This window comes from Amblyraja radiata, chromosome 34 (genome assembly GCF_010909765.2).
Source record: "Amblyraja radiata isolate CabotCenter1 chromosome 34, sAmbRad1.1.pri, whole genome shotgun sequence".
NCBI classification, from domain to species: Eukaryota; Metazoa; Chordata; class Chondrichthyes; order Rajiformes; family Rajidae; genus Amblyraja; species Amblyraja radiata.
In genome coordinates this window covers 8,683,424-8,707,388 of record NC_045989.1, presented here as the reverse complement: position 1 = coordinate 8,707,388, position 23,965 = coordinate 8,683,424, and the positions used below count along the sequence as shown (strand labels likewise).

The window sequence follows — 23,965 nt, the reverse complement described above, 5'->3', positions numbered from 1 at the left end:
ATCAAAGCCCACTCACTGGATCTGAGACAACCTGGGCTCCACGCCAGAGGCTACGTAACCAGCGAAACCATATTCCAGGATGAAGTTGGTATCACTCAGAAACAAGTTAAAATTTAATGACAATAAATATATTAAAAATAGAACCAAAAGAACAGAAAGATTAATTTAATTAGTCAAAGTTGAGTGGACTAGCAATGCTCTGGTGAATACACTTGCTGTTTAAACAATTCCCAACTGACTGCCAGGGGGTGAGTTGCTAAGCAAAGCGGAGTCGCTTTCCAACTGGGAAAGAACTGAAATCACAAACAGGTCTTCTGCGACACTGCTGCTGGTGTTACTGTTCAACACACCGGACAACAAGGCACACAGATCGCACACTCTCCGTTCAGAGGCCTGCTACCATAAGCGGTGGCAGGAAGGAGATAGGTAGGGAAGAGAGGAAGGACTCTTCCGTTTTGTGTAACTACCAGCACGAGAAACATGGCGACTCGTGTACTGCCTTTGTGAGGTCTGCTGTATGATTTTACCCGGTTGTATGCAAAACAAAAGTACATGCGATGATAGAGTTTCATTGAATCATTGGAAATAAATGATGGGTACAAGGCAGAGAGTCTCAAGTTCAGTTTAGTTTATTGTCACGTGTACCGAGGTACAGTGACAAGCTTTTGTGGCGTGCTAACCAGTCAGCAGAAAGACAATACATGATTACAATCGATCCATTTACAGTGTATAGATACATGATATGGGGAAAGGGGAGAGCAGAGCGAGGGTGGTGGGCAAATGGTGCAAAGGGAGAAGATGGCATGCAACCCCAGGCTGGTAATAGCGAGGGGCTAGAGTGCTCAGGTCCATCCGCAAGTGCGGAGGGAGGTATGGAACATTTGTGGGAGACGGAGGCAACTGTTTAGCGGTGGGCAGGCCTCCAGGAGGCAAGTGAAAGCTGCCACAAGTAAATGAGGCAGATGGAGGTGGTTGGGTACTTTCCTCATATCCCTTTGGTCACTCTAACTCTCTAAATATATTGACTCAATGACCTTGTTTAGTTATCAACACTTCAACCTTGACCTTGCTTTAGAGAGTAAAAACAGAAAGTGCTGGAAGAACTCAGCGTGTCAGGCAGCATCTGTGGAGGGAAGGAAAGATGATGCTCCGATTTCAGAATATTCTTCAGCCTAATGTATCGGGTCAGGTCACATCTTCAGATTATAATGTTACCTTAGAGATAATCCCTTTGTGCTCTCTCTCTCTCTCTCTCTCTCCCCCCCCCCCCTCTACCCACCCCCCCCCCCACTCTACCCCCACCCCCTCCCCCACAGTTCTCAACGCAAAACACAAACTTTCTCCAACCACAGATTGGAATTAGCATCGATTTATTATTGTCGCATGTACTGAGATACAATGAGAAGCTTTGTTTGCTTGTTACCCAGTCAAATCATACTCTACCTGGGTGCAATCAAGCAAGGCATAAGTACAGCAGGTACTTCAAAGAAAATGAACCAGAGTGCAGAATGTATACAGACACTCCCCGATTTACAAAGGGGTTAAATAAACCAGGTTTTAAACGGGGGCAGATGGAGGTGGTTGGGGGTGGCAATCACAGGAGCAAGGGATGAACAGGAAAATACTGACATTCCTGATACCGAGGCCCATTTAGAAACATAGAAACATAGAAAATAGGCACAGGAGTAGGCCATTCGGCCCTTCGAGCCTGCACCGCCATTCAATATGATCATGGCTGATCATCCAACTCAGTATCCTGTACCTGCCTTCTCTCCATACCCCCTGATCCCTTTAGCCACAAGGGCCACATCTAACACATTCATATGAAATTACTTTAAAAAATCTGTGATAATAACCCAACTAAAAAGAAAATTGACATTGGCTACAACATCGATCTGCATTTCTGCAATATAACAGATTAGAGGTTTCTTCAGATATATTTCTCTGAATTAGTAATCATTTACTGAACAACCATGTGTATAAGAAGGAACTGCAGATGCTGGAAAATCAAAGGTAGACAAAAGTGCTGGAGAAACTCAGCGGGTGCAGCAGCATCTATGGAGCGAAGGAAATAGGCAACGTTTCGGCCCGAAACGTTGCCTATTTCCTTCGCTCCATAGATGCTGCTGCACCTGCTGAGTTTCTCCAGCACTTTTGTCTACTGAACAACCATTGTGTAATTAATTTTTATTTTTTTTAAAGCATGCGTGCTTCGGGAGTATTAACAATTCCCAGGATGAATCTGCAGCAAGACACTGGATACGGCTGAATCTTTCAATTCAAATGCCGAGCAGGCAGATGAAAGGAAAAGCCTCAAACTGGGATTTGGATCCCTCTGATTTGTGTTTGGGTGGGTGGGTGTGGATTGGGCAGGAGATCTGATTCTCGTCAAGTGAATGGAAATTTTGCAACGCTAAATACTGAGACAGAAATGTACTTGACTTTGAATGTCTTTCATGAGCTCAAGATGTCTCAAAATTGCATTCGCAGTATAATTTCTGTAGTGTTGTAGGAAACATGTGTACATTAAACACTGACGCGCAGCAATGAAATAATGGCAATTCACTGACTTTATTAGTTAGTGTATCAGGTGACGGGCTCGAGGGCAAGACGCATCACAGCAAACAAAGGCAATTTACTCAGAAAACAGTCTAGTCAAAGTACGGAGGGAAGGCGAGGTGTAACAGCTGCACTTCCACCAAAGTCAAAGCAATCTGCAGAGAATACAGTGAGTGAAGGAGGCCAGTTACAGGTAAAATGCACAAAAGCAATCGATCTTGCTCAGTGGTAATGCCACTCACCTTGGAATTACCCAATTATATCCACGTTGGCGAGTTAAATAGTCAATGCGAAATGCAGCACAATTGCGAAAGAATATTTAAATCATTATGACAATAACGTTACGGGCAACCCCTGCATATTGCCTGTTTGGGTTACCGAAAATCACTTACAAAATTCACAATCGTGACATAAAAATCGATGGTCAAGAACATTAAGGTGGTCAAGAACATTAAGACTACATGTCACCATCATCTTGCCTGAGCTGGACTTTCCTGGCTTTACCTTGCACTAAAACTTATTCCCTTATCATGTATCTATACACTGTAAACGGCTTGATTGTAATCATGTATTGACTTTCCGCTGGCTGGTTAGCACGGAACAAACGCTTTTCACTGTACCTCAGTATGTGTGACAATAAACTAAACCAAGCTTCTTTTATCCTCAGCATCACTACCCTGGAAACCACACCTGCATCATAGATATGCCACTGTGCATTCTCTCCATCCAGTCAAACACACAACCAAGTACATGCTTTGAGATTCTCGTCTGCACGCCGTGAAAGCAAACACTATTTTCTGTGATCATTTCACACAATTACTGAAAGATTCACTGCAGTAAACTGGAGAATTCTCCTGGATACCGTAGATCACTAACCTAAACGTAAACCAATTTCTTTTGGATAAACTGCATAAAATGAATTTGGATAGGAAGATGTACGTTGGAATAAATCAAACCTGCCCGGTTAATTAACGCTGCCTTCTTCAAAATCAAATACTTTTGTAACTGTTAGAAAAATACATTTGCAGAATATTAATCAGGGTTTCATTTAAAAAATATTCTTATTCAATTGGATACATTTAGAGATAATCTTGATTTTAAATTACTCAAGAAGTCAATCATCCCATGACCCCTAGGAATAATTTTCGGATTGTTTGACAGAAGAGGTTACAAGTGCTTCCCTATCCCCAAAGGAACAGAGATACAGAAGCTTGAAAGTGTGCACCATCAGACTCAAGAACAGCTTCTTCCCCTCACCATGCTTATGAAAGGTCCTTTGTTAAACTAGGGTGCTGCCCACTTCTCTTTGTTGCAGGCATTGGACTTTGCCTCTGAAACTATTGTGATAATGTTGAGAACTATATTCTGCACACTATACCTTCCCCTTTGCTCTACCTATTGTACTTGAGTTTGGTCTGATTGTATTTATGTATCGTATATTATCTGACTTAATCGGATAGCCTGCAAAACAAAGCCTTTCACTGTACTTCAGTGCACATAACAATAATGAACATATACCTCAACTCTCAACCCAATCTGCTGGAACATGCGATAAGACATAAATGCTGGAGTAACTTAGTGGGTCAGGCAGCAACTCTGGAGAAAAGGAATAGGTGATGTTGCGGGCTGAGATACTTCAATTTACTCCGCATCTGCAGTTCCTTCCTGCAGGAACATGTGATCATCTTTGTCCCGCCCCCTCCCGACATCAGTCTGAAGAAGGGTCTCGTCCCGAAACGTCACCCACTCATTCTCTCTAGAGATGCTGCCTGGCCTGCTGAGTTGCTCCAGCATTCTGTGTCTACGGAACATGTGGGGAACTGTGCCTACCAGGAACCAAGAACTATAACAGCTTCCACAACAGTAAAAAAAACTCAACCAGAACCCTGACTTGCTACACAAGCGATGGGTGTGACAGATGATGACGTTGAATATCAAAGCCCTTTCCATGACAACCCACAGTACTGACGTCCCAGTCAATGATCAGATGTTGCTGCTGTAAGTGCTATTTAGAGGTAAAGGTAGATCTGGCTTCCATTGACAGCAGAATCAATGCTGAGATACCAGTCAATGGTGCAGTTGTTCAATTTTGCTGTGTTTATTCAATTTTATACATAGTGATTTTCCATCAAGCTTTCTTCCTGTGCCTGATTGTACCGCTGCCAATTATCCTGGTTCATTTCATATTTCCTTTAACTTGGTTTATTTCTATCTACCCTTTCCAGAAGAATTCTCCTGTTGATTGCTATATATCTTTCAGCAATCACCCAAACATTGACAACAGCACTCATTGGCCAGGGCGTCGGGTTCCAGGAGCAGATCCCTCAGGGCCACACGGCACAATGCATCCAGATGCTCGACAGGTTGTTTGGCAAAGTATGATGACAGACTGATCAGACCAAACGACAGCCCAGCAGCTGTTTAACAAAACTGGTGACCGTGAGCTTGCAAAGAATCATCTTTATCCCTTTCTTTGTGAGCATCTCACTGATAATTTAGAAAACTGTGAAAAGGCCAGACTGCCATGACTCCAATTTCAATAGACAATAAACAATAGACAATAGGTGCAGGAGTAGGCTAATCAGCCCCAATCATGGCTAATCAGCCCCAATCAGTTCCTGCCTTCTCCTCATATCCCCTGACTACGCTATTTTTAAGAGCCCTATCTAGCTCTCTCTTGAAAGCATCCAGAGAACCTGCCTCCACCGCCCTCTGAGGCAGAGAATTCCACAGACTCACCACACTCTGTGAGAAAAAGTGTTTCCTCGTCTCCGTTCTAAATGGCTTACTCCTTATTCTTAAACTGTGGCCCCTGGTTCTGGACTACCCCAACATCGGGAACATGTTTCCTGCCTCTAGCGTGTCCAAGCCCTTAACAATCTTTTCCATGCCATCGCCTAAGCAGGTTTAAAGAATGATCAGAGAAAGATTCTAAACTCTGTACAGCAACAGACCAGGCATAAGACTATGTACTGATTAACAAAACACCTGTTTATTAAACACCAGTCTGAAGAAGGGTCTCGACCCGAAACATTACCTACAGTATTCGTTACTCCTGCCTTTTATGTCTCTCTTTAGTTTAAACAGCATCTGTAGTTCCTCCCTCCGCACCTGTTTATTAGGCAATCTTGTATGAATTAGTTCATAAATTTCTCTCTTTCAGATTGCAAAGAGTCGGCTTTTAAAGTCATTGATAGAAATCTATGAACTAATTCATACAAGATGGAACGCATGTAGTTAATTCAAAACACAAAGTGCTGGATTAACTCAGTGGGACAGGCAGCATCTACGGAGGAAATGGATAGGTGGTGGGTCGGGACCCTTAATGTCACCAGTGGGTCAAGCAGTGGAAGGAATGGATTTAACATCCCTTCCCATTCTCATACTGACCCTTCTGTCCTGGGCCTCCTCCATGGTCACAGTGAGGCCCAACGCAAATTGGAGGAACAGCACCTCATATTTTGCTTGGGCAGCTTACAAGCCAACAGTATGAATATTAATTTCACTAACTTCAAGTAACCCTTGCTTTCCCACTCTCTCGGCCCCTCCCCCAACCTCGGTCTCCAACTAAATCTACGGTCCTCCAGATTAAATATTACTGATATTATGCCTCATTGTCACCTTCCTCTCAGCTAACTGTGAACCATTCTCTATTTCCTTATCATCATCTGCTTTGATTTGTCATTTTCAAACCTATATATTTAGACTCCCACTAGCCTGATTCTCAGTCTGAAGAAGGGTCTCCACCCAAAACCTCACACATTCCTTCTCTCCAGAGATGCTGCCTGCCCTGCTGAGTTACTCTAGCACTTTGTGTTTTGCTCAACATTCCAGCATCTGCAGATTCTTGTGTCTCTGTCTAAAACCGATTGTTGTCCCTCTCCAAGCCAGCGAGGATCATAGCGCTTTGTGGGGCTTATCTTTTGATCTTAGGCAGACGCTATCGGGGTCAATATATGCAAGAGGCATGATTATAGAGATGTTGGGGAAAATAAATGTACTTCCTGAAGGATAAAACCAGCCTCCACCTTTTACGCTAAGATACAATGGCCAGATACTGTCAATGGAAGTCCATTAACAGCCAGCTTTCATGAAGGTCAAGGAAAGTTCAGCTTGCAAAAATTCCGCTCATTCTGTTCACTGTAAAAACACAGACACTTTGCTTGGGGTGATTGACATTATTCAGTACAACAAAATAAACAGAACAAGACCAGGAGCTTCCCGGGCCAAAACTGTCAGAAATTAAAAATTAACCAAGCACCATTGCTCGAAAATACCTCATTCTCAAACTGTAAAAATCTTTAACTAGTGGTTGGTAGTTTGCTTAGTTCAGAGATACACCGCAGAAACAGGCCCTGTGGCCCACCATGCCGACCAGCGATCCCCGCACACTAACACTATCCCACACGCACTCGGGTCAATTTACAGGAGCCAATTAACCTACAAACCTCTACAACTTTGGATTGCGAGAGGAAACCGGAGATCCCGGAGAAAGCACGGGGAGAACGTGCAAACTCCACACAGACAGCATTCTCAGTCGGGATCGAACCTGGGTCTCTGGCGCTGTGAGGTAGCAACTTTACCACTGCGCAACCGTGCCGCCCTCGACGGGTGTTCTTTGCTTTTATTTTAATCAAATGATCTTCTTCACATTGATCATGGTTTGTGGACAGTTAGTGCTGACCTTGGCTATCGGTAGGCACCTCGGGCTGAGGGCAAGCTAGGCCATTTATGGGGGCAGTTAAGAGTTAACAACCAAACCACAGGTGTTCTGCATATCTCGGCAAGGACAGCAAGTTACTACCCCCTCGACAGCATCAGGAAACAAGACTGTGTTTAAATAATCCATTAGTTCATAGTCATCGATACCAAGAATGTCAACACCAATTTATAACAGAAACAGGCCCTTCGGCCACTAAATCCATGTCTACCATCAATCTCATTCACACTTGTTCTGTTATCCCACCTTCATGTCCACAGCCTATACTCTAGGGGCAATTTACAGTCCAATCAACCTACATGCACACACAACTTTGGGATGTGGGAAGAAACTGTAGCACCTGGAGGAAACCCTCACAGTCACAGGGAGAACGTGCAAACTCCTCGCAGACAGCACCCAAAGTCAAGATCGAACCTGGGTCCTTGACGCTGTGAGGTAGTAGCTCTACCAGCTGCGCCACTGTGGTACCTTTCTGATGCAGATCATTGTTGGCCACTTAAAAGCCTTACTGTTCTTTTGTTCATGACCCATGGATCCTAGTTAATAAGATTGTCACCAGTGAAACAGATTCGCCTGAAGTACTTTTGTTAAAACTCTCCATTTTAAACACATCTGTCTTTGCTTCAAGGAGAATTATCCTGGTTCTTCCATATAAAGTCTCTGACACTTAGTACCAAGTTGGCAAACCTCCTCTGCATCCTCTCCAAAGTCAGGTCCAGAGGAGTGGATGCAATAAAAAAAACCTCTTGCCAAGGACTAGCCAGTGATTTATAAAAGATGGCATGACTTCCTTGTTTAGTATTCAAGGCAGCCATTTATATGGTTATTTGTTTTTTTTTAAATAAGCTCCAGCAACCTGGCCCATCAGTTCAAAGATGATTATATGTGAATTGGCAGGTCTTTTTTTAAATTTTATTTATTCACAGGATTTGAACATTGGCCCAACCTGTCAGCATTTATTCCGAATTCCTGAATGGCTCCCAAATATAATGGTCCTCGACACCATTTAAAGGTCACTCTGCTGGTGGAATTGCCGAGGCAGTGTGAAGTGTGGATGGAGTCAATGGATGGGAGGTTGGGTATGGGCCGGGTAATATCTAAGATTCAGCACTCTGTGAAGAAGTCTAAAGAAGGGACTCGACCCAAAGCGCCTCCTATTCCTTCTCTCCAGAGATGGGGTCTGACCCACTGAGTTACGCCAGCATTTTGTGTCTATCTTCAACAAAATTTCTCACTCCAGTCCAAAATGGTTGACCGCTTATTTTGAGAGCATCTCTCCATCATGGCAAACACCTCACCAAGTTAGCTTTCTCTCATTCTTTTAAACTTTAAAGAATTATGACTGAGAATACTCACTAATGTGACCTCGATGACTACATTTGCTCCTGTGTCAATGTATATAGGTTCTTGTGAGCTGCAAAGGTTGATGGCAACTATAACTCAAACTCCAACCAGAAACCCAGCAGCTGCCATCAACAGGCCTCTATTACATGATAGCCGCACAATGTATCCAAAGAAGCAAAGATGATTAGCAATAAAATAGCCCAATGCATCCAAACAGCAGAGGCAGGTTTGGGTTTAGCAACACAGCAAATCGCGCGGCCTGCCTGATGGAAAATAAATGCAGAATTAAAACTCCATTCCTGTGCTCCATCTCTGCCTCCACGGAACATTGAGAGCAGCAGTGGCCATAATAGTTTGCACACAAGGATGAAATACGGTCCATTTACTACCTTGAACGGCAGTAAAAATAAATTAGGTTTGAATTTCAGAAGTGAATTGCCTTTGCTGTCGGTCGCTTGCAGAGAGACTCACATCATCTGAGAACGGAACTTCCTATCACACTTAAACAGTGGCTCTTAATCACCCATTTCACCCGATCAATCCTCATATTCTTTGCGCAGATTTTATAAAAATAGTTAAGGTACACAAAAATGCTGGAGAAACTCAACGGGTGCAGCAGCATCTATGGAGCGAAGGAAATAGGCAACGTTTCGGGCCGAAACGTTGCCTATTTCCTTCGCTCCATAGATGCTGCTGCACCCGCTGAGTTTCTCCAGCATTTTTGTGTACCTTCGATTTTCCAGCATTGTGCAGTTCCTTCTTAAATAAAAATAGTGATCCTGCTGAAATGTAGCAATATTCTCCAACTGCGGTTGGGGTCCACAGATTCACAACCGTCATAACCAAAGGGGGCCTCCAAATGAGGACTAAAGCTGTTTTGTTAATCAAGATTGCACAGAGCATCCAGTAACAAGAACTTCCATTTTACGCTCTACCTTTAATGTAGCAGACATGCCTCACGGGATTTCAGAATGGTTTTAATACAATGTTATACGTACGTGCTGCAAGCTTTTATTGTATAAATCCTTTCAATCTTTAAACCCATAGGGCTGTAAATAGTTTACAAACTTTAATTAAACTAAACTTCACAACGCCATGCCAACTCTTTTAGAGTTGCACTTCAGCTGCAACCGTGTTACTGTCCATGATTCGCAGAAGCTTTACCTTAAAACAAAACTATTATTTTAGTTTAGTTTACAGAAACAACATTAAAACTGGCCCTCTGGCCCACCGCGTCCATGCCGACCATCAATCACCCGTTCTCACTAGTTTGATGTTTATCCCATTTTTTCCCAACCACTCCCCACACACGAGGCAGCAATTTGCAGAGGGCCAATTCACGGACAAACCCGCGCGTCTTTGGGATGTGGTGAGGAAACTGGAGCGCCCAGAGGAAACCCACGTGGTCACAGGGAAAACACAGGGCAAACTCCACACAGACAGCACCCGAGGTCAGGATCGAACCCAGGTCTCTGGCCCAGTGAGGCAGCAGCTCTACCAGCTGTGTCGCAAAATCATTGTTTTGTGATAGTAAAATGTAATTCTGTTTTTAACATTAGCCTTGGAGACTCAAGGTTTATTGCTGATGTCTATCAAGGGTGTAATTAGCCAATGTTTCTCACATTTCCCCCAGCCGGTTTACTGTTTTGTGATGAGTTAAAACATGTTTCATGATTTTATCTTTGTTTACACTGTTTGAGGATTCTTGTTGCTCCTCAATATTCCCCTCACTTTAAACCTGAATTTGCTGGGAACTTATATCCCATCGGCACACGAAACGTACGGCATACAAGTACCTCACCAAGCCCACAGTAGAAAAAGGTATGATCCAGGACATACGTGCTGGAGTAACATATGGGGTCAGGCTGCGTCTCTGGAGAACGTTTCAGGACGGGACCCGTCTTCAGGCTTGAATTCTTGAATCTGCAGAAGGGCCCCGACCCAAAACTGTTCTCCAGGGATGCTGCCAGACCCGCTGAGTTACTCTAGCACTTTGTACCCTTTTGCATAAAGCAGCACCCACAGTTCCTTGCATTCACATTAATATATGATCTAGGATGGTAATTAGATGGAGATCTCCATCTTGTCTTATTCCACTTTCTCTCTGCTGCACTGCTTTGGTAGCTGAGGGGACTATTTCTCATTCTTTACTAGTCTATTCTTTCACTTTTTCCTTTCTTGCTTTCCCTTTGTTTCCTTTTTTTCCATTTTTTCAATTTAGGTTATAAGGTTAAAAATGAAGCTGTACAATAATTGTATAATTCTAGATGCCGAACGTTTGATCTTTGTACAACTGCTTCTAATAAAATTAAAATTAAAAATAAAAATAAAAATAAAGAAAGGATGGTAATTAGTTTTCTATTCAAACTAGACAGGGGCAGGTCCTGGTGCACATTGACACTCAATTTGTTTTGTTTAGGGAGGGGGGTAAAGGCAAGAAGGGAGAGCACTACAGGAAACCCTTGCAATAACAGACTTCTATATAATGGATTTTGGTTATAGTAGAACAAGGCTCATGTTGCACTATCTCGCCCCCCCCCCCACCCATACTTCCGCCAGTCACTTAATGAAATGGCGCCGTGTGGCATGATTCCAAAGCGAGAGTGGAGAGAACAAGCAGCATGAAGGCGTGCGAGTACTGGACCCATCCAAAGCCAATTAATCTACATGCCTGTACGTCTTTCTAGTGTGGGCAGAAACTAAAGCACCCGGGAAAACCCATGCAGTCACGGGGAGAACATACAAACTCCATGCAGACAGCACATGCAGTCAGGATTGAACCCATGTCTCCAGCGCTGTAGGGCAGCAACTCTACCACTGCGCGACCTACATCCAGAATTTCAAATGCAAACAAACAATTTTAGTGTCAGCACAAATGCACAGCTGAAGTTTTGAACTGCTGGCACTGCTCAGATAACAGCTCACAGATATGGAAAAGGAAATGGCCTTGAATAGACTCGTGCTGATAAACTACTCATGTCACCCATGTAATGACCAGCCACTCAGTTCCCAGCTCTGTCATTTGACTTGGATTCATCGGCCTGAGTTACAAAGCAGATTGCCAGGTCTGTGCTGGCTGCAAAGTGCAGGGACCAGTGACAGCGAGGCTGGAGTGCAAAGAGTGAAGGGAAACCGACACTGCAGATGCTTAAGATGGGCCAGATTGGCAATGACTGCTTTTCAACCATGAGACCATCGTCACGGGAGAATTAATGATCCCAAAACTTTTCCATCTTGGTTTGGTTTTAACCCTGCATACTCTGCAAGAATCTAACACATCAGGCTGTTATTTTGCACATCTGCTACTCTGTGCAACAATATTTAGTTGCCTCAGGAAGGTATCACACCAAGACAGAGCACCCCCAGTTTGTAGTGAAGGTTTCTGAATGAGCTAGGCCGAGAATATAGCAGAGTCAATGTCAATTAACACCATGGAATCAGGCCCTTTGGCCCAATTTGCCCACACCGACCAACATGTCCCATATATACTAGTCCCACCTGCCTGCATGTGGCACATATCCCGTTAAACCTGTCCTATTGTGTACCTGTCTCAATATTTCTTGAACTTTGGAATGTTATGAGTCATGCTTTTGTAGTTATGCCCACTTACGTTTACAGTAATCCTCCCTGCCTGTTTCACCCTAGAATTAGAGAAACGTGCTAGCATGAAATTATCTATGCTATGTAGTTAATAAAGTCTTTGGATCTTTATCATGGTGTAAGGCTTCAGTTATTACCAAGTCGTAACTCAACAAATCGTACCTGCCTTAACTACCTCCTCTGGCAGCTCGTTCCAGACACACACCACCCTGTCTGTGGAAAAAGGTACCCCTCAGCTTCTTATGAAATTTCCCCCTCCCCTCACTTTAAAACCATGTCCTCTGGTTCTTGATTCCCCTGCTCTAGGCGAGAGACTGTGTGCTTCTACACGTTCTATTCCTCTCATGATTTTGTACACTCCAGTCAGATCACCCCTCATACCGCCTGCGCTCAAGGGAATAGAGTCCCAGCCTGCTCAACCTCTCCCTATAGCTCAGGCCGTCATGTCCTGGCAACATCCTCGTAAATCTTCTCTGCAACCTTTCCAGAATTGCCAGATCATTCTGTTTTTCCAAAGCAAAACACTAAGGGGCCCGATGTGGGTGGGCCATAGTTTAGAGACCCCTTGACATTGCACACTAAATAAAATTTGGTTGAAGCCCATGAACTATTTACCTGAATTCATCAGTTATCAGCCAACTGTCAAACTTAAAGTGATGAAACATCATAACTTGTCATGAAATTGTTAACTTGAATACACTGCATTTATATATTTCATTTTAATACAAAGTATTAAAATATATTTTAAATTAAGGGACAATCACCCCCACTGATATATTGCACCCTCAGTTATTAGACCACAGAGCGCAGTGCAATAAAGAACTATTACTGACCCTGCCCCTTGTAAAGTAGCTCCTGAAATTAAGCAGCATTTCCCAACTAAATAATAAATAGGGAGGAGATCATCAGTGATTAAGTGCATGACAGGATGAGGAGAGGCTCCGCAGCAGAGAAATAAATGAGAGAGAGGTCAGAACTCAAACGAGTTGAGATCATTGGCAACACAGAGACAGTGTGCTGGCTGCCCATTTCAGAGTTTGATGATGATGTCAGTGTAGTTCAGCATTTCTTATTGAAATTCATTCAGGAATACATCATTTCCGCAGTCTCTGGATACACTGAGAGAACGGAGCACACAATGCTGTTGTTTTGAAGTCAGGTCAATGAAATAACCAGAGGCATACTGTGTCCAACATCAGGAATAGCAATGGCTCCAATCATTTAGGCTTCCGTTGTGCGCTGTTGAATCATCCGATTTTCCACTGAGGTTAGTGTGTTAAAGGGGAGTCGATGGGAGTTGACACTTTAAAGAAGAGCCAGGGTATTTTTCACTTACCGGGAGCGACAGTCTGCAACATGTTGGTGTCTACTCGCTGTGTGCTGGTTAAGTGATGCTGGCTGGAGCCGGAGAACATGAGGTAGAGGGCTACATCGTCTTTCACCGCTACATCATCCTCACCCAAGAGCACCGACAGGACAGACTCCCCCTTTGGGAAAAGCAAAAAAAAGAAACAGGGTTGAAAAGCCAAACATATAATTCATCATGAATATCGTCAATTGGAAAATTCAGGCTATTTTGTAGTTTTGCCACAAATAAAGTTACTCCTTCCAAGGTTTGACTCATCCATGAACAATGCTCAATATTACTGCTTAAAACTATTCCTTCTTCCCAGGTTAAATTTCTGAGAATTTATAATCTTGAAGATTAGAAGGGTGGTTGGTATGTGGAACAAGCTGCCAGAGGCAGGTACTATAACAACATTTAAAAGATATTTGGACAGATACATAGATCAGAAAGGTTTAGAGGGATATGAGCCAAACGCGGGCAGGTGGGACTAGTGTAGATGGGACATTTTAATTGTCATGGGCAAGTTGGGCCAAAGGGCATGTTTCTGTGCTGTATGATTCTATGATTAATAAAGAACCCACTTTGCAGGTTAATTAAGATTCTCAACTTTTTATGATCCCAGAGTTAATGAAGAGAAGGAATGGGCGATGTTTTGGGTAGAGAGGTCTGAAGAAGGGTCTCGACCCAAAATGTCACCCATTCCTTCTCTCCAAAGATGCTGGCTGTCCCACCGAGTTACTCCAGCATTTTGTGTCTATCTTCGACGTAAAACAGCATCTGTAGTTCCTTCCTACACTTAAAATTCATCTAGTTTTTAACTAACAGCAGAGGACATTGCCCAAGTGGGCTGTATAGGGTAAAGCCAGCTCACCGCCACCTACCCAAGGATAATCAGGGTTGGGGAATAACTGCTAGTCTTGCCGAGTTCATACTGTGGATGAATGCAATGGAAATTATCCATATCATGTTATTGTTCCACAGCACCTGGCCTCCAATCACCTCATGACAGAAAATTGGATCAAGGTCCTGCTTCTTGTAAATCAACAAGAAACCCAATTTGCAGCAACTATCTCACTTCAAAATAAATCATACAAGGGTACTTCCACTGCTTAAAATGAATGGAATACATCTCCCACACTCTCGACCCAATCTGTCAAGCATCTTGTCTAAAGAAGGGTCTCGACCGAAACGTCACCCATTCCTTCTTTCCAGAGATGCTACCTGTCCCGCAGAGTTACTCCAGCTTTTTGTGTCTATCTTTGGTTTAAACCAACATCTGCAGTTCCTTCTTGCACATCTTGTGTGCAGTGTTGGGATCAAGCATTGGCTTTATGAGTCAACTCAGAAATGGTTGAGAGCTTCTAGCTCCTAGATTTTAATATTACCAATGATCTTACATGGACCGCCATCCTGGGAATTAACCTGATGAACCTACGCTGCACTCCCTCAATAGCAATAATGTCCTTCCTCAAATTAGGACACCAAAATTGCACACTATACTCCAGGTGTGGTCTCACCAGGGCCCTATACAACTGCAGTAGGACCTCCTTGCTCCTAAACTCAAATCCTCTCGCAATGAAGGCCAACATGTCATTCGCTTTCGTCACTGCCTGCTGTACCTGCATACTTACTTTCAGTGACTGATGTACAAGCATACCCAGGTCTCGTTGCACCTCCCCTTCTCCTAATCTGACATCATTCGGATAATAATCTGCCTTCCTGTTCTTACCACCAGTGGATTTATCCACATTTAACAGAATAGACCCGTATAATGCAAGATCATCCACCTGTGATGGTAATGCAATTTCTCTCTCAGTACAGATGATGCCCAATCTGCTTAATATTCCCAACATTCTTTGGATCCAGATTTTCTGCATTATTTAAGTCAGTATATACTTGCATGCTTTTCGAAGCAGCTGACTCAACTAAGACCCCATCCTCAACATGCAGTGACTACTACATCACTTCTACAAAATGCACTTTGTTCATTCGCCTAGCTACAGTGCCCTCCATAATGTTTGGGACAAAGACCCATCATTTTATTTATTTGCCTCTGTGCTCCACAATTTGAGATTTGTAATAGAAAAAAATCACATTGTCAGATTTTAATAAAGACCATTTTTTTACATTTTGTTTTCACTATGTAGAAATTACAGCAGTGCTTATACATAGTTCCCCCCATTTCAGGGCACCATAATGTTTGGGACACAGCTTTGGTCCTCATCTTGATAAACAACAATAAAAGTTTCCAAAGGTGATGGAAAGACTGGAGGAAAGATTAGGTGCTGAGAGCTCTCTTATACCTGCATTAAGGAGGTAATTAATCACACCTGACCAATTACAAACACCTGTGAAGCCAGTGTCCCAAACATTATGGTGCCCTGAAATGGGGGGACTATGTATAAACACAGCTGTAATTTCTACATGGTGAAACCAAAGTGTATTAAAATGGCTTTTAATAAAATCTGACAGTGTGCACTTTAACCACCTGTGATTTATTTTTCTATTACAAATCTCAAATTGTGGAGTACAGAGGCAAATAAATAAATGATGGGTCTTTGTTCCAAACATTATGGAGGGCACTGTATTTTTGACTGTACCATCCAGTATTTCATCTTTTTACCTCGGATTTCCAATACCTGCTGTTATTTCCATTCACTGAAAGTAAAATTACTGAGAGTTTCATACGGCAATGAAGTGATGGCATGATTCTAGAGGAAGTTGGGAATTAGATAGGCTGCAAGACTTCTTTCAAAGTTAGTGAACAGTCCACTGATTGCAGGGTATCTTGCCCAACTTAACAATGAAACCCAAAAGCAATGCACCTCAAGTATAAATTTGGAAGGTTTTGGCATCCAGACAAATAACTGAAGACATTTTGTGACCAGACATTATCGAGAGATTACTCTCCCGAGCACAAAACTCGCCTGGAAAGCTGAGGGTCAGAAGCTTCCTCTACATTGAGTATGTGCCGCCACTGTGAATATTTTACATTTTGTTTGAAAACTTTGTTGACTCTAAGCCAAGAGGTGTTAGAAGGTTATTTCCTATTTTTCCTGTCTCTAATTATTAGCTTTGCTTTGGTGAACACATCCAACAAAATTTTCTCTGGACATCCAAACAGAACAACTGGGAAATGTATAAGCACTCTTGCTGCTTTCTCAATATAAATATAGATAGACACAAAATGCTGGAGTAACTCAGCGGGACAGGCAGCATCTCTGGAGAGAAGGAATGGGTGACGTTTCGGGTCGAGACCCTTCTTCAGACTGATCCTTCTTCAGTCTGAAACATCCCCCATTCCTTCTCTCCGGAGATGCTGCCTGTCCCGCTGAGTTATCTCAGCATTTTGTGTCTAGCTTCCATTTTCCTCCATTCTTTGCACATCTATGTGCCTATCTAAAAGCTTCTTGAACACCACTATCATCATAAGATCATTAGATCATGAGATAGGAGTAGAATTAGGCCATTTGGCCAATCATGTCTACACCTCCATTCAACCATGGCTGATCTATCTCTCCTCCTAACCACATTCTCCAGCCTTCTCCCCATAGCCTCTGACACCCGTACTCTCATAGCTCCCATTGCCACCCATCGCTGCGCTTTCCAGGCACCCACCACTGTGCAAGCAAAAACATGCACATCTCCTTTAAAATTTACCTCCCTTTTCTTAATGCTCTGCCCTCTAATCTTTGAGATTTAAGCATGGGCAATAACAAAAAATAGTTTGCAAAAATAAGAAGTGCACAAAACAAAAATATAATCTTGGCAGGAAGTGCCTGAAATTATATTTAACGAAAGCATCAAAATGTATCACACGGCCATCAATTAGATCGTCCTTATCCAGACCAAAAAGAGTTGGATTTAGCTCTTAGCGCTAACGGAATCAAGGGATATGGGGGAAAAGCAGGATTGTGGATGATCAGCCATGATCATATTGAATGGCGGCGCTGGCTCGAAGGGCTGGATGGCCTACTCCTGCACCTATTTTCTATGTTTCTATGTACAAGTTTAAAAATAAACCAGTGCACGGGAGACTGCTCAAGCTTAGATTTAGATGAAGTGAAAGTACAAATAAATTTCTACTTGGCTTATGAAAGTCTGAAAAAAGAACCCTTAACAGAGTCAGGTGCAGATGTTTGCGATTTTCCTCGTTAGTCTAACAAGGGCGGGTACAAGTGTGCAATCTATCAGCACACAGCCTTACCCGCCCACCAAGCCAGATCGCCCATCATTTCTCTGCCCTTGCTGCACTTGACAATCAGTTCCTGACAGCAAGAGTGCCAAGGCAATCAGCACAAGATAGAACAGACACTCAGCTGGGAGACAGCTGGAGCCAACATTTATTTACATTTCTCGATAAGAGAAAATGAAGGCTTCAGAAAATAGGCTTGCATATTACATGAATACAAATCACGATCTACTTGGCACTAAAACAGAGTTTTTAAAAAATAACGTGATAAACCTTGACTAAAAACAAAAGAAAAAAATGCACCCAGAACTGAAGGAAATGATTCAGTTATCTAATTATTTTGAGACTCGCGCATAATTAAACAGGAATGTTATTTGAGAAAGTACCATCAAGCACCATTTTATCACAGACACGAGGAACTGCAGATGCTGGTTCACAAAAAAAGAGACAAAGTGCTGGACTAACCCAGCAGGTCAGGCAGCAATCTCTAGAGAACATGGATAGGTGATGTTTTGGGTTGGGATCCTTCTTCAGAATGAAGAAGGGTCCCAGCCTGAAACATTAGGTAGAGGAGGGTGGTTAATCTGTGGAATTCATTGCCCCAAACGGCTGTGGAGGCCAAGTCAATAGGTATTTTTAAGTAAGGGTGTCAGGGGTTATGCGGAGAGGGCGGGAGAGTGGGGTTGAGAAGGAAAAATAGATCAGCCTTGATTGAATGGTAGAGTGGAGTTGAATGGCTTAATTAGAGGGCTTAATAGAGGGCTGAATGGCGTAATTCTGCTCTGAGGACCTATGAGCTTATGAACATTATCTATCCATGCTTTCCAGAGATGCTGTCTGACCAGTTGGTTACTCCAGTTCTTTTTGTGCCACTTTATCATATACAAGACAAATTATAAAAATAAAAATAAATTTAGGAACATCTTAAAATGAAGGATGTCAGGGAGGAATTCAAGTTTTGGTTCTTGTCAGAGGTGGCTTATTCCATTAGGGGGATGATCAAGAGACCATGAGTATACTGAGATGGTGATGGAGTTGATGGAGATTGCAGGGAAAGGAAAGAGGAAAGAGAGAAGAATCTGAGAAGTTGGACAAGCATTTTAAAACCCAGCCATTATTTATCTCGGCGTCGACAATAGACAATAGATGCAGGAGTAGGCCATTCGGCCCTTCGAGCCAGCACCGCCAATGTGATCATGGCTGATCATCCGCAATCAGTACCCCGTTCCTGCCGTCTCCCCATATCCCCTGACTCCACTATCTTTAAGAGCCCTATCTAGCTCTCTCTTGAAAGTATCCAGAGAACTAAATGGCTTACCCCTTATTCTTAAACTGTGGCCGCTGATTCTGGACTCCCCCAACATCGGGAACATGTTTCCTGCCTCCAGCGTGTCTGAACCTTTAATAATCTTATATGTTTCAATAAGATCCCCTCTCATCCTTCTAAACTCCAGAGTATAAAAGCCCAGCCGTTCCATTCTCTCAGCATATGACAGTCCCGCCATCCCAGGAATTAATCTTGTAAACCTACGTTGCACTCCCTCAATAGCAAGAATATCAATTAGGGGACCAAAACTGCACACAATACTCCAGGTGTGGTCTCACTAGGGCTGTACCTGCATGCTTACTTTCAGATGACAGCAAGCATGTAGAAGAGTGTTTAAGAAAGAACTGCAGATGCTGTAAAAATCGAAGGTAGACAAAAATGCTGGAGAAACTCAGCAGGTGAGGCAGCATCTATGGAGCGAAGGAATAGGTGACGTTTCGGGTCGAGACCCTTCTACAAGAGTAACGTGTGAATGAGCTGCAGAGTTCTGGATGCAGAGAGGTTTACGGAGTAAAATGAAGATACCGACTAGGAACAAGATTAGAGGCATACGGCATGGAGGAGGTTGCCTGGCAGATTAGCAGACGCAAAGCCAGAGTCACATGCTGTTGGAGATGGAAATAAAAACAACATCAATCCAACCCATATTTGTAGATCAACTAATTTTAGAAGACAACGGATCTGTTGAAAGTTTCATAAAGAAGCAGGTTCTTAAGAGTTTCCAATGGAACAGCAATGATACTAGGCAGCTGCCCGTGTGCACTTGTGTGAAATTGTGCCATATAAAATGTCAACCATGAAGGTCATCGACTGAGCCTCAACAAGTGTTTCATGATGCTTCCAAAAATACTTCTGCACTCCCGAGACTCGCTATCCAGTAATGTTGCTCTCCCAGTCGCTAAACAATGCAAGAGGTAGATGCATTAACAAAGTCAAGTGACTGCAAATGTCAAGTTTATGTGCACTTTAAAAACTGAACAAGGATCTTATTTCAAATTGAGAAAGGGGGTTGCATGGAAAAAGACCTCTGTGCAGACAACTCCAAAGTAGGCAAAGCAGCAGTTGTTGTGGATCCTGATCTTGGGTTTCAAAATGACAGCAAGATTGAGAGCGGGGATGCCCCAGGTTATAGGTCAGAAGGAAGAAAAAAGTATCGCTCTCTTGATTTCAACATGTGATATGGCACATTGAGTGCAGTGCAAACGTGAGATTTAAGTTTATTGGAAAAAACATTCCAGGTGGCAATTTATCCTGAAAGGAACGTTACAATTGCAGAACATGCTTCTGATGAGCAGTCGATGTCCAAGTCAACAAACTTGATTATTAAATAAGGATAAGACTGCAGATGCTGGAATCTAGAGGAAAACCCAAAGTGTTGCAGGAATTCAGCAGGTCAGGCAGCATCGGTGGAGGGAATGGACAGGCTTTGTTGCAGGTTGGAATCTTTCTTCAATACTGAGGTGGACAGGTCCACGGACCCAAGTTCAATCCTGACCTTGGATAATGCGATGAGCTTGCACTGTCAGTCCATAGCCATATGTGTTTCCTCACAGGTATTGCATTTCTACCCAGGGATACATTAGTTGGTTAAGTGGCTACTGTAAATTACCCTTTATTGCAGCCAAGTGGCCACACCTTCCCATCTCCACCCCTTTCTGCTTTCCGCAGAGACCGTTCCCTCCGCAACTCTCTGGCCAACTCGTCCCTTCCCACTCAAACAACCCCCTCCCCGGCTACTTTCCCCTGCAACCGCAGGAGATGCAACACCTGTCCCTTTACCTCCCCCCCTCGACTCCATCCAAGGACCCCGACAGTCTTTCCAGGTGAGGGCAGAGGTTCACTTGCACCTCCTCCAACTTCATCTACTGTATCCGCTGTTCCAGGTGTCAACTTCTCTACATCGGTGAGACCAAGCGCAGGCTTGGTGATCGTTTCGTTGAATACCTCCGCTTAGTCCGTCTTAACCCTACCTGATCTCCCGGTGGCTCAGCACTTCATCTCCCCCTCCCATTCCCAATCTGACCTTTCGGTCCTGGGCCTCCTCCATCATCACAGTAAGGCCCAGCGCAATTTGGAGGAACAGCATAGAATATTTTGCTTGGGTAGTTTACACCCCAGCGGTATGAACATTGATTTCTCTAACTTCAGATAGCCCTTGCTTTCTCAGATTCAGATTCAGATTCAACTTTAATTGTCATTGTCAGTGTACAGTACAGAGGCAACGAAATGCAGTTAGCATCTCCCTGGAAGAGCGACATAGAATATGATTTCAATAAATAAATCTATTAACATGCATACAGTCATAGTGTTTTTCCTGTGGGAGGAGTGTCGGGGGGGGGGGGGGGGGGGGGGGGGGGTTGTGATTGGCAGTCACCGAGGTACATTGTTGAGTAGTGTGACAGCCGCAGGGAAGAAGCTGTTCCTGGACCTGCTGGTCCGGCAATGGAGAGACCTGTAGCGCCTCCCGGATGGTAGGAGGGTAAACAGTCCATGGTTGGGGTGAGAGCAGTCCTTGGCGATGCTGAGCGCCCTTCGCAGACAACGCTTGCTTTGGACAGACTCAATGGAGGGGAGCGAGGAACCGGTGATGCGTTGGGCAATTTTCACCACCCTCTGCAGTGCTTTCCGGTCGGAGACAGAGCAGTTGCCATACCATACTGTGATACAGTTGGTAAGGATGCTCTCGATGGTGCAGCGGTAGAAGTTCACCAGAATCTGAGGAGACAGATGGACCTTCTTCAGTCTCCTCAGGAAGAAGAGACGCCGGTGAGCCTTCTTGACCAGAGTTGAGGTATTGTGGGTCCAAGAGAGGTCATCGGAGATGTTGACCCCCAGGAACCTGAAGCTGGAAACACGTTCCACCTCCGTCCCGTTGATGTGGATGGGGGTGTGCGTGCCGCCCCTAGACTTCCTGAAGTCTACAATGAGCTCCTTGGTCTTCTTGGAGTTAAGGGCCAGGTTGTTGTCAGCGCACCATGCTGCTAGGAGCTGGACCTCCTCCCTATAGGCCGACTCATCATTGTTGCTGATGAGGCCAATCACCGTTGTATCTCCATTCCCTCCCCTTCCCAGTTCTCCCACCATTTACTGTCTCTGCCTACATTCTATCTCTGTCCCGCCCCCTCCCGACATCAGTCTGAAGAAGGGTCTCAACCCAAAATGTCGCCCATTCCTTCTCTCCAGAGATGCTGCCTGTCCTGCTGAGTTACTCCAGCATTTTGTGTCTACCTTTGATTTTAACTAGCATCTGCAACACGTCAGAATCCATTGCATGTTTAACTTCAAAATGACCTCGATAGGTATTCATTTAAGTGGTAATTATGGATGGGCATTAAATGCTGATCTTGCCAGAGGCAACCCACGTCATGCATATGTATAACAGAACAAAGGATGAGGGGGATCTCATTCAAAATTGCAGAATAATGAAAGGCGTCGATAGAGTGGATGTGGAGAGGATGTTTCCGGTAGTGGGAGAGGCTAGGACCAGAGTGCACAGACTTAGCATTAAAGGATGTACCTTAGAATGGAGATGAGGAGGAATTTATTTTACCAGAGGGTGGTGAAACTGTGGAATTCATAACCACAGTCAACTGTGGAGGCCAAGTGATCGGTTATCTTTTAAAGGTGGAGTTTGACAGAGCCTTGATTAGTACGGGAGTCAAGGGTTAAAGGGAGAAGGCAGGAGAATGGGATCGTGGGGGAAAAATAGATCAGCCATGATTCAACGGTGGAGCAGCCTCGATGAGCTGCATGGCCTAAAGGGCCTGTCCCACTTGCCGATTTTTTCGGCGACTGCCGGCAGCATTGACTGACGTATCAGGTCACGGAAAAATTTGCGACGTGATGACGCGCGCGCTGTTTTTTTCAGGTGTCGCAGCATTTTATTTTGTCGCCGCTGGATTTTGAAATGTTCAAAATCTTTTGGCGACACTGATATGACGCCGGCAGTCGCCGAATAAAATCGCCAAGTGGGACAGGCCCTTAATTCTGCTCCTATATCTTATGATCTTATGGAAACACAGGCACACGAGTAGATTGTGGATATTGGAACAATAAACCACCCCACACTCACAGTGTACCTGGTCATTCTATTCTCATGGAAGGCAGTTGAAACAGTTTTATTCATTGCACTGGGGTCCATCGAGTTAAAATTTGCACTGGCTACAGAATAAAGCTCCCCAACCAATGCCAACACACACACACACACAAATCAAGATGTCAAAGGTGTCGGAAGGCAGCAATCAATTTCCAACTGCCTGGCAGGCCAAGTCTCTTCAGCTGGTATCTGACACATGCCAACCAATTAGTACCCAACAGCTGCTTGGACGTGAGCAACGTTTGCCAAACCCAGCATCTCCAACAAATGCAGCCCGGGAAAAAAACAAAAACGGTGATGCCAATTCATCTTCCTCCACTTGCCAACTGTATCTGCTCACAGGATACAGCTGCTCTTCAGGGTTTAAATTGCAACCATCAAAAAGAAAAATCGTCGAAGGCTTTGGTTCTATCTGTGGATAACCTTCTGCCGTGAGAGGTCACAAACAAAATTTGAAGTTAAATAAGCCTTCGGAACATCAACTCAGAATTAAACACCGATAATCTTATTATTATTATTTAATCACTCTCTTAATGATTTATAACTGTTCTATTCTTTTTCTATCATTATTTCTAAAAAAATAGTAGATAAGTATTACTAGTGTTTTACTTAATGCAAATTGAATTAATTTGATATAAAGTTGTTTGAAGCATTGTAATTGATTACCTTTAATAAAAAAATATATATCAAAAAAAAGAATTAAACACCGATAATGATGGAGCCTGTGGTAAATTACTATACTGTGGACTAATCTGTTCTAACTGAAGATAGACACAAAA

The 23,965-nt window shown here is 43.6% G+C and overlaps 1 protein-coding gene across 8 annotated transcripts in view; it reads right to left on the bottom strand.

Annotated features, from left to right (window-relative positions):
• The window catches only part of akap13 (A-kinase anchoring protein 13), a 394,804-nt gene that overhangs the window by 257,227 nt on the left and 113,612 nt on the right, over positions 1-23,965 (bottom strand). For all 8 annotated transcript variants that reach the window (XM_033050598.1, XM_033050601.1, XM_033050602.1 and 5 more), the window contains one exon: positions 13,560-13,710. In XM_033050598.1, the coding sequence (XP_032906489.1) occupies positions 13,560-13,710 (151 nt within the window). The remainder of the gene's footprint in view (positions 1-13,559; positions 13,711-23,965) is intronic.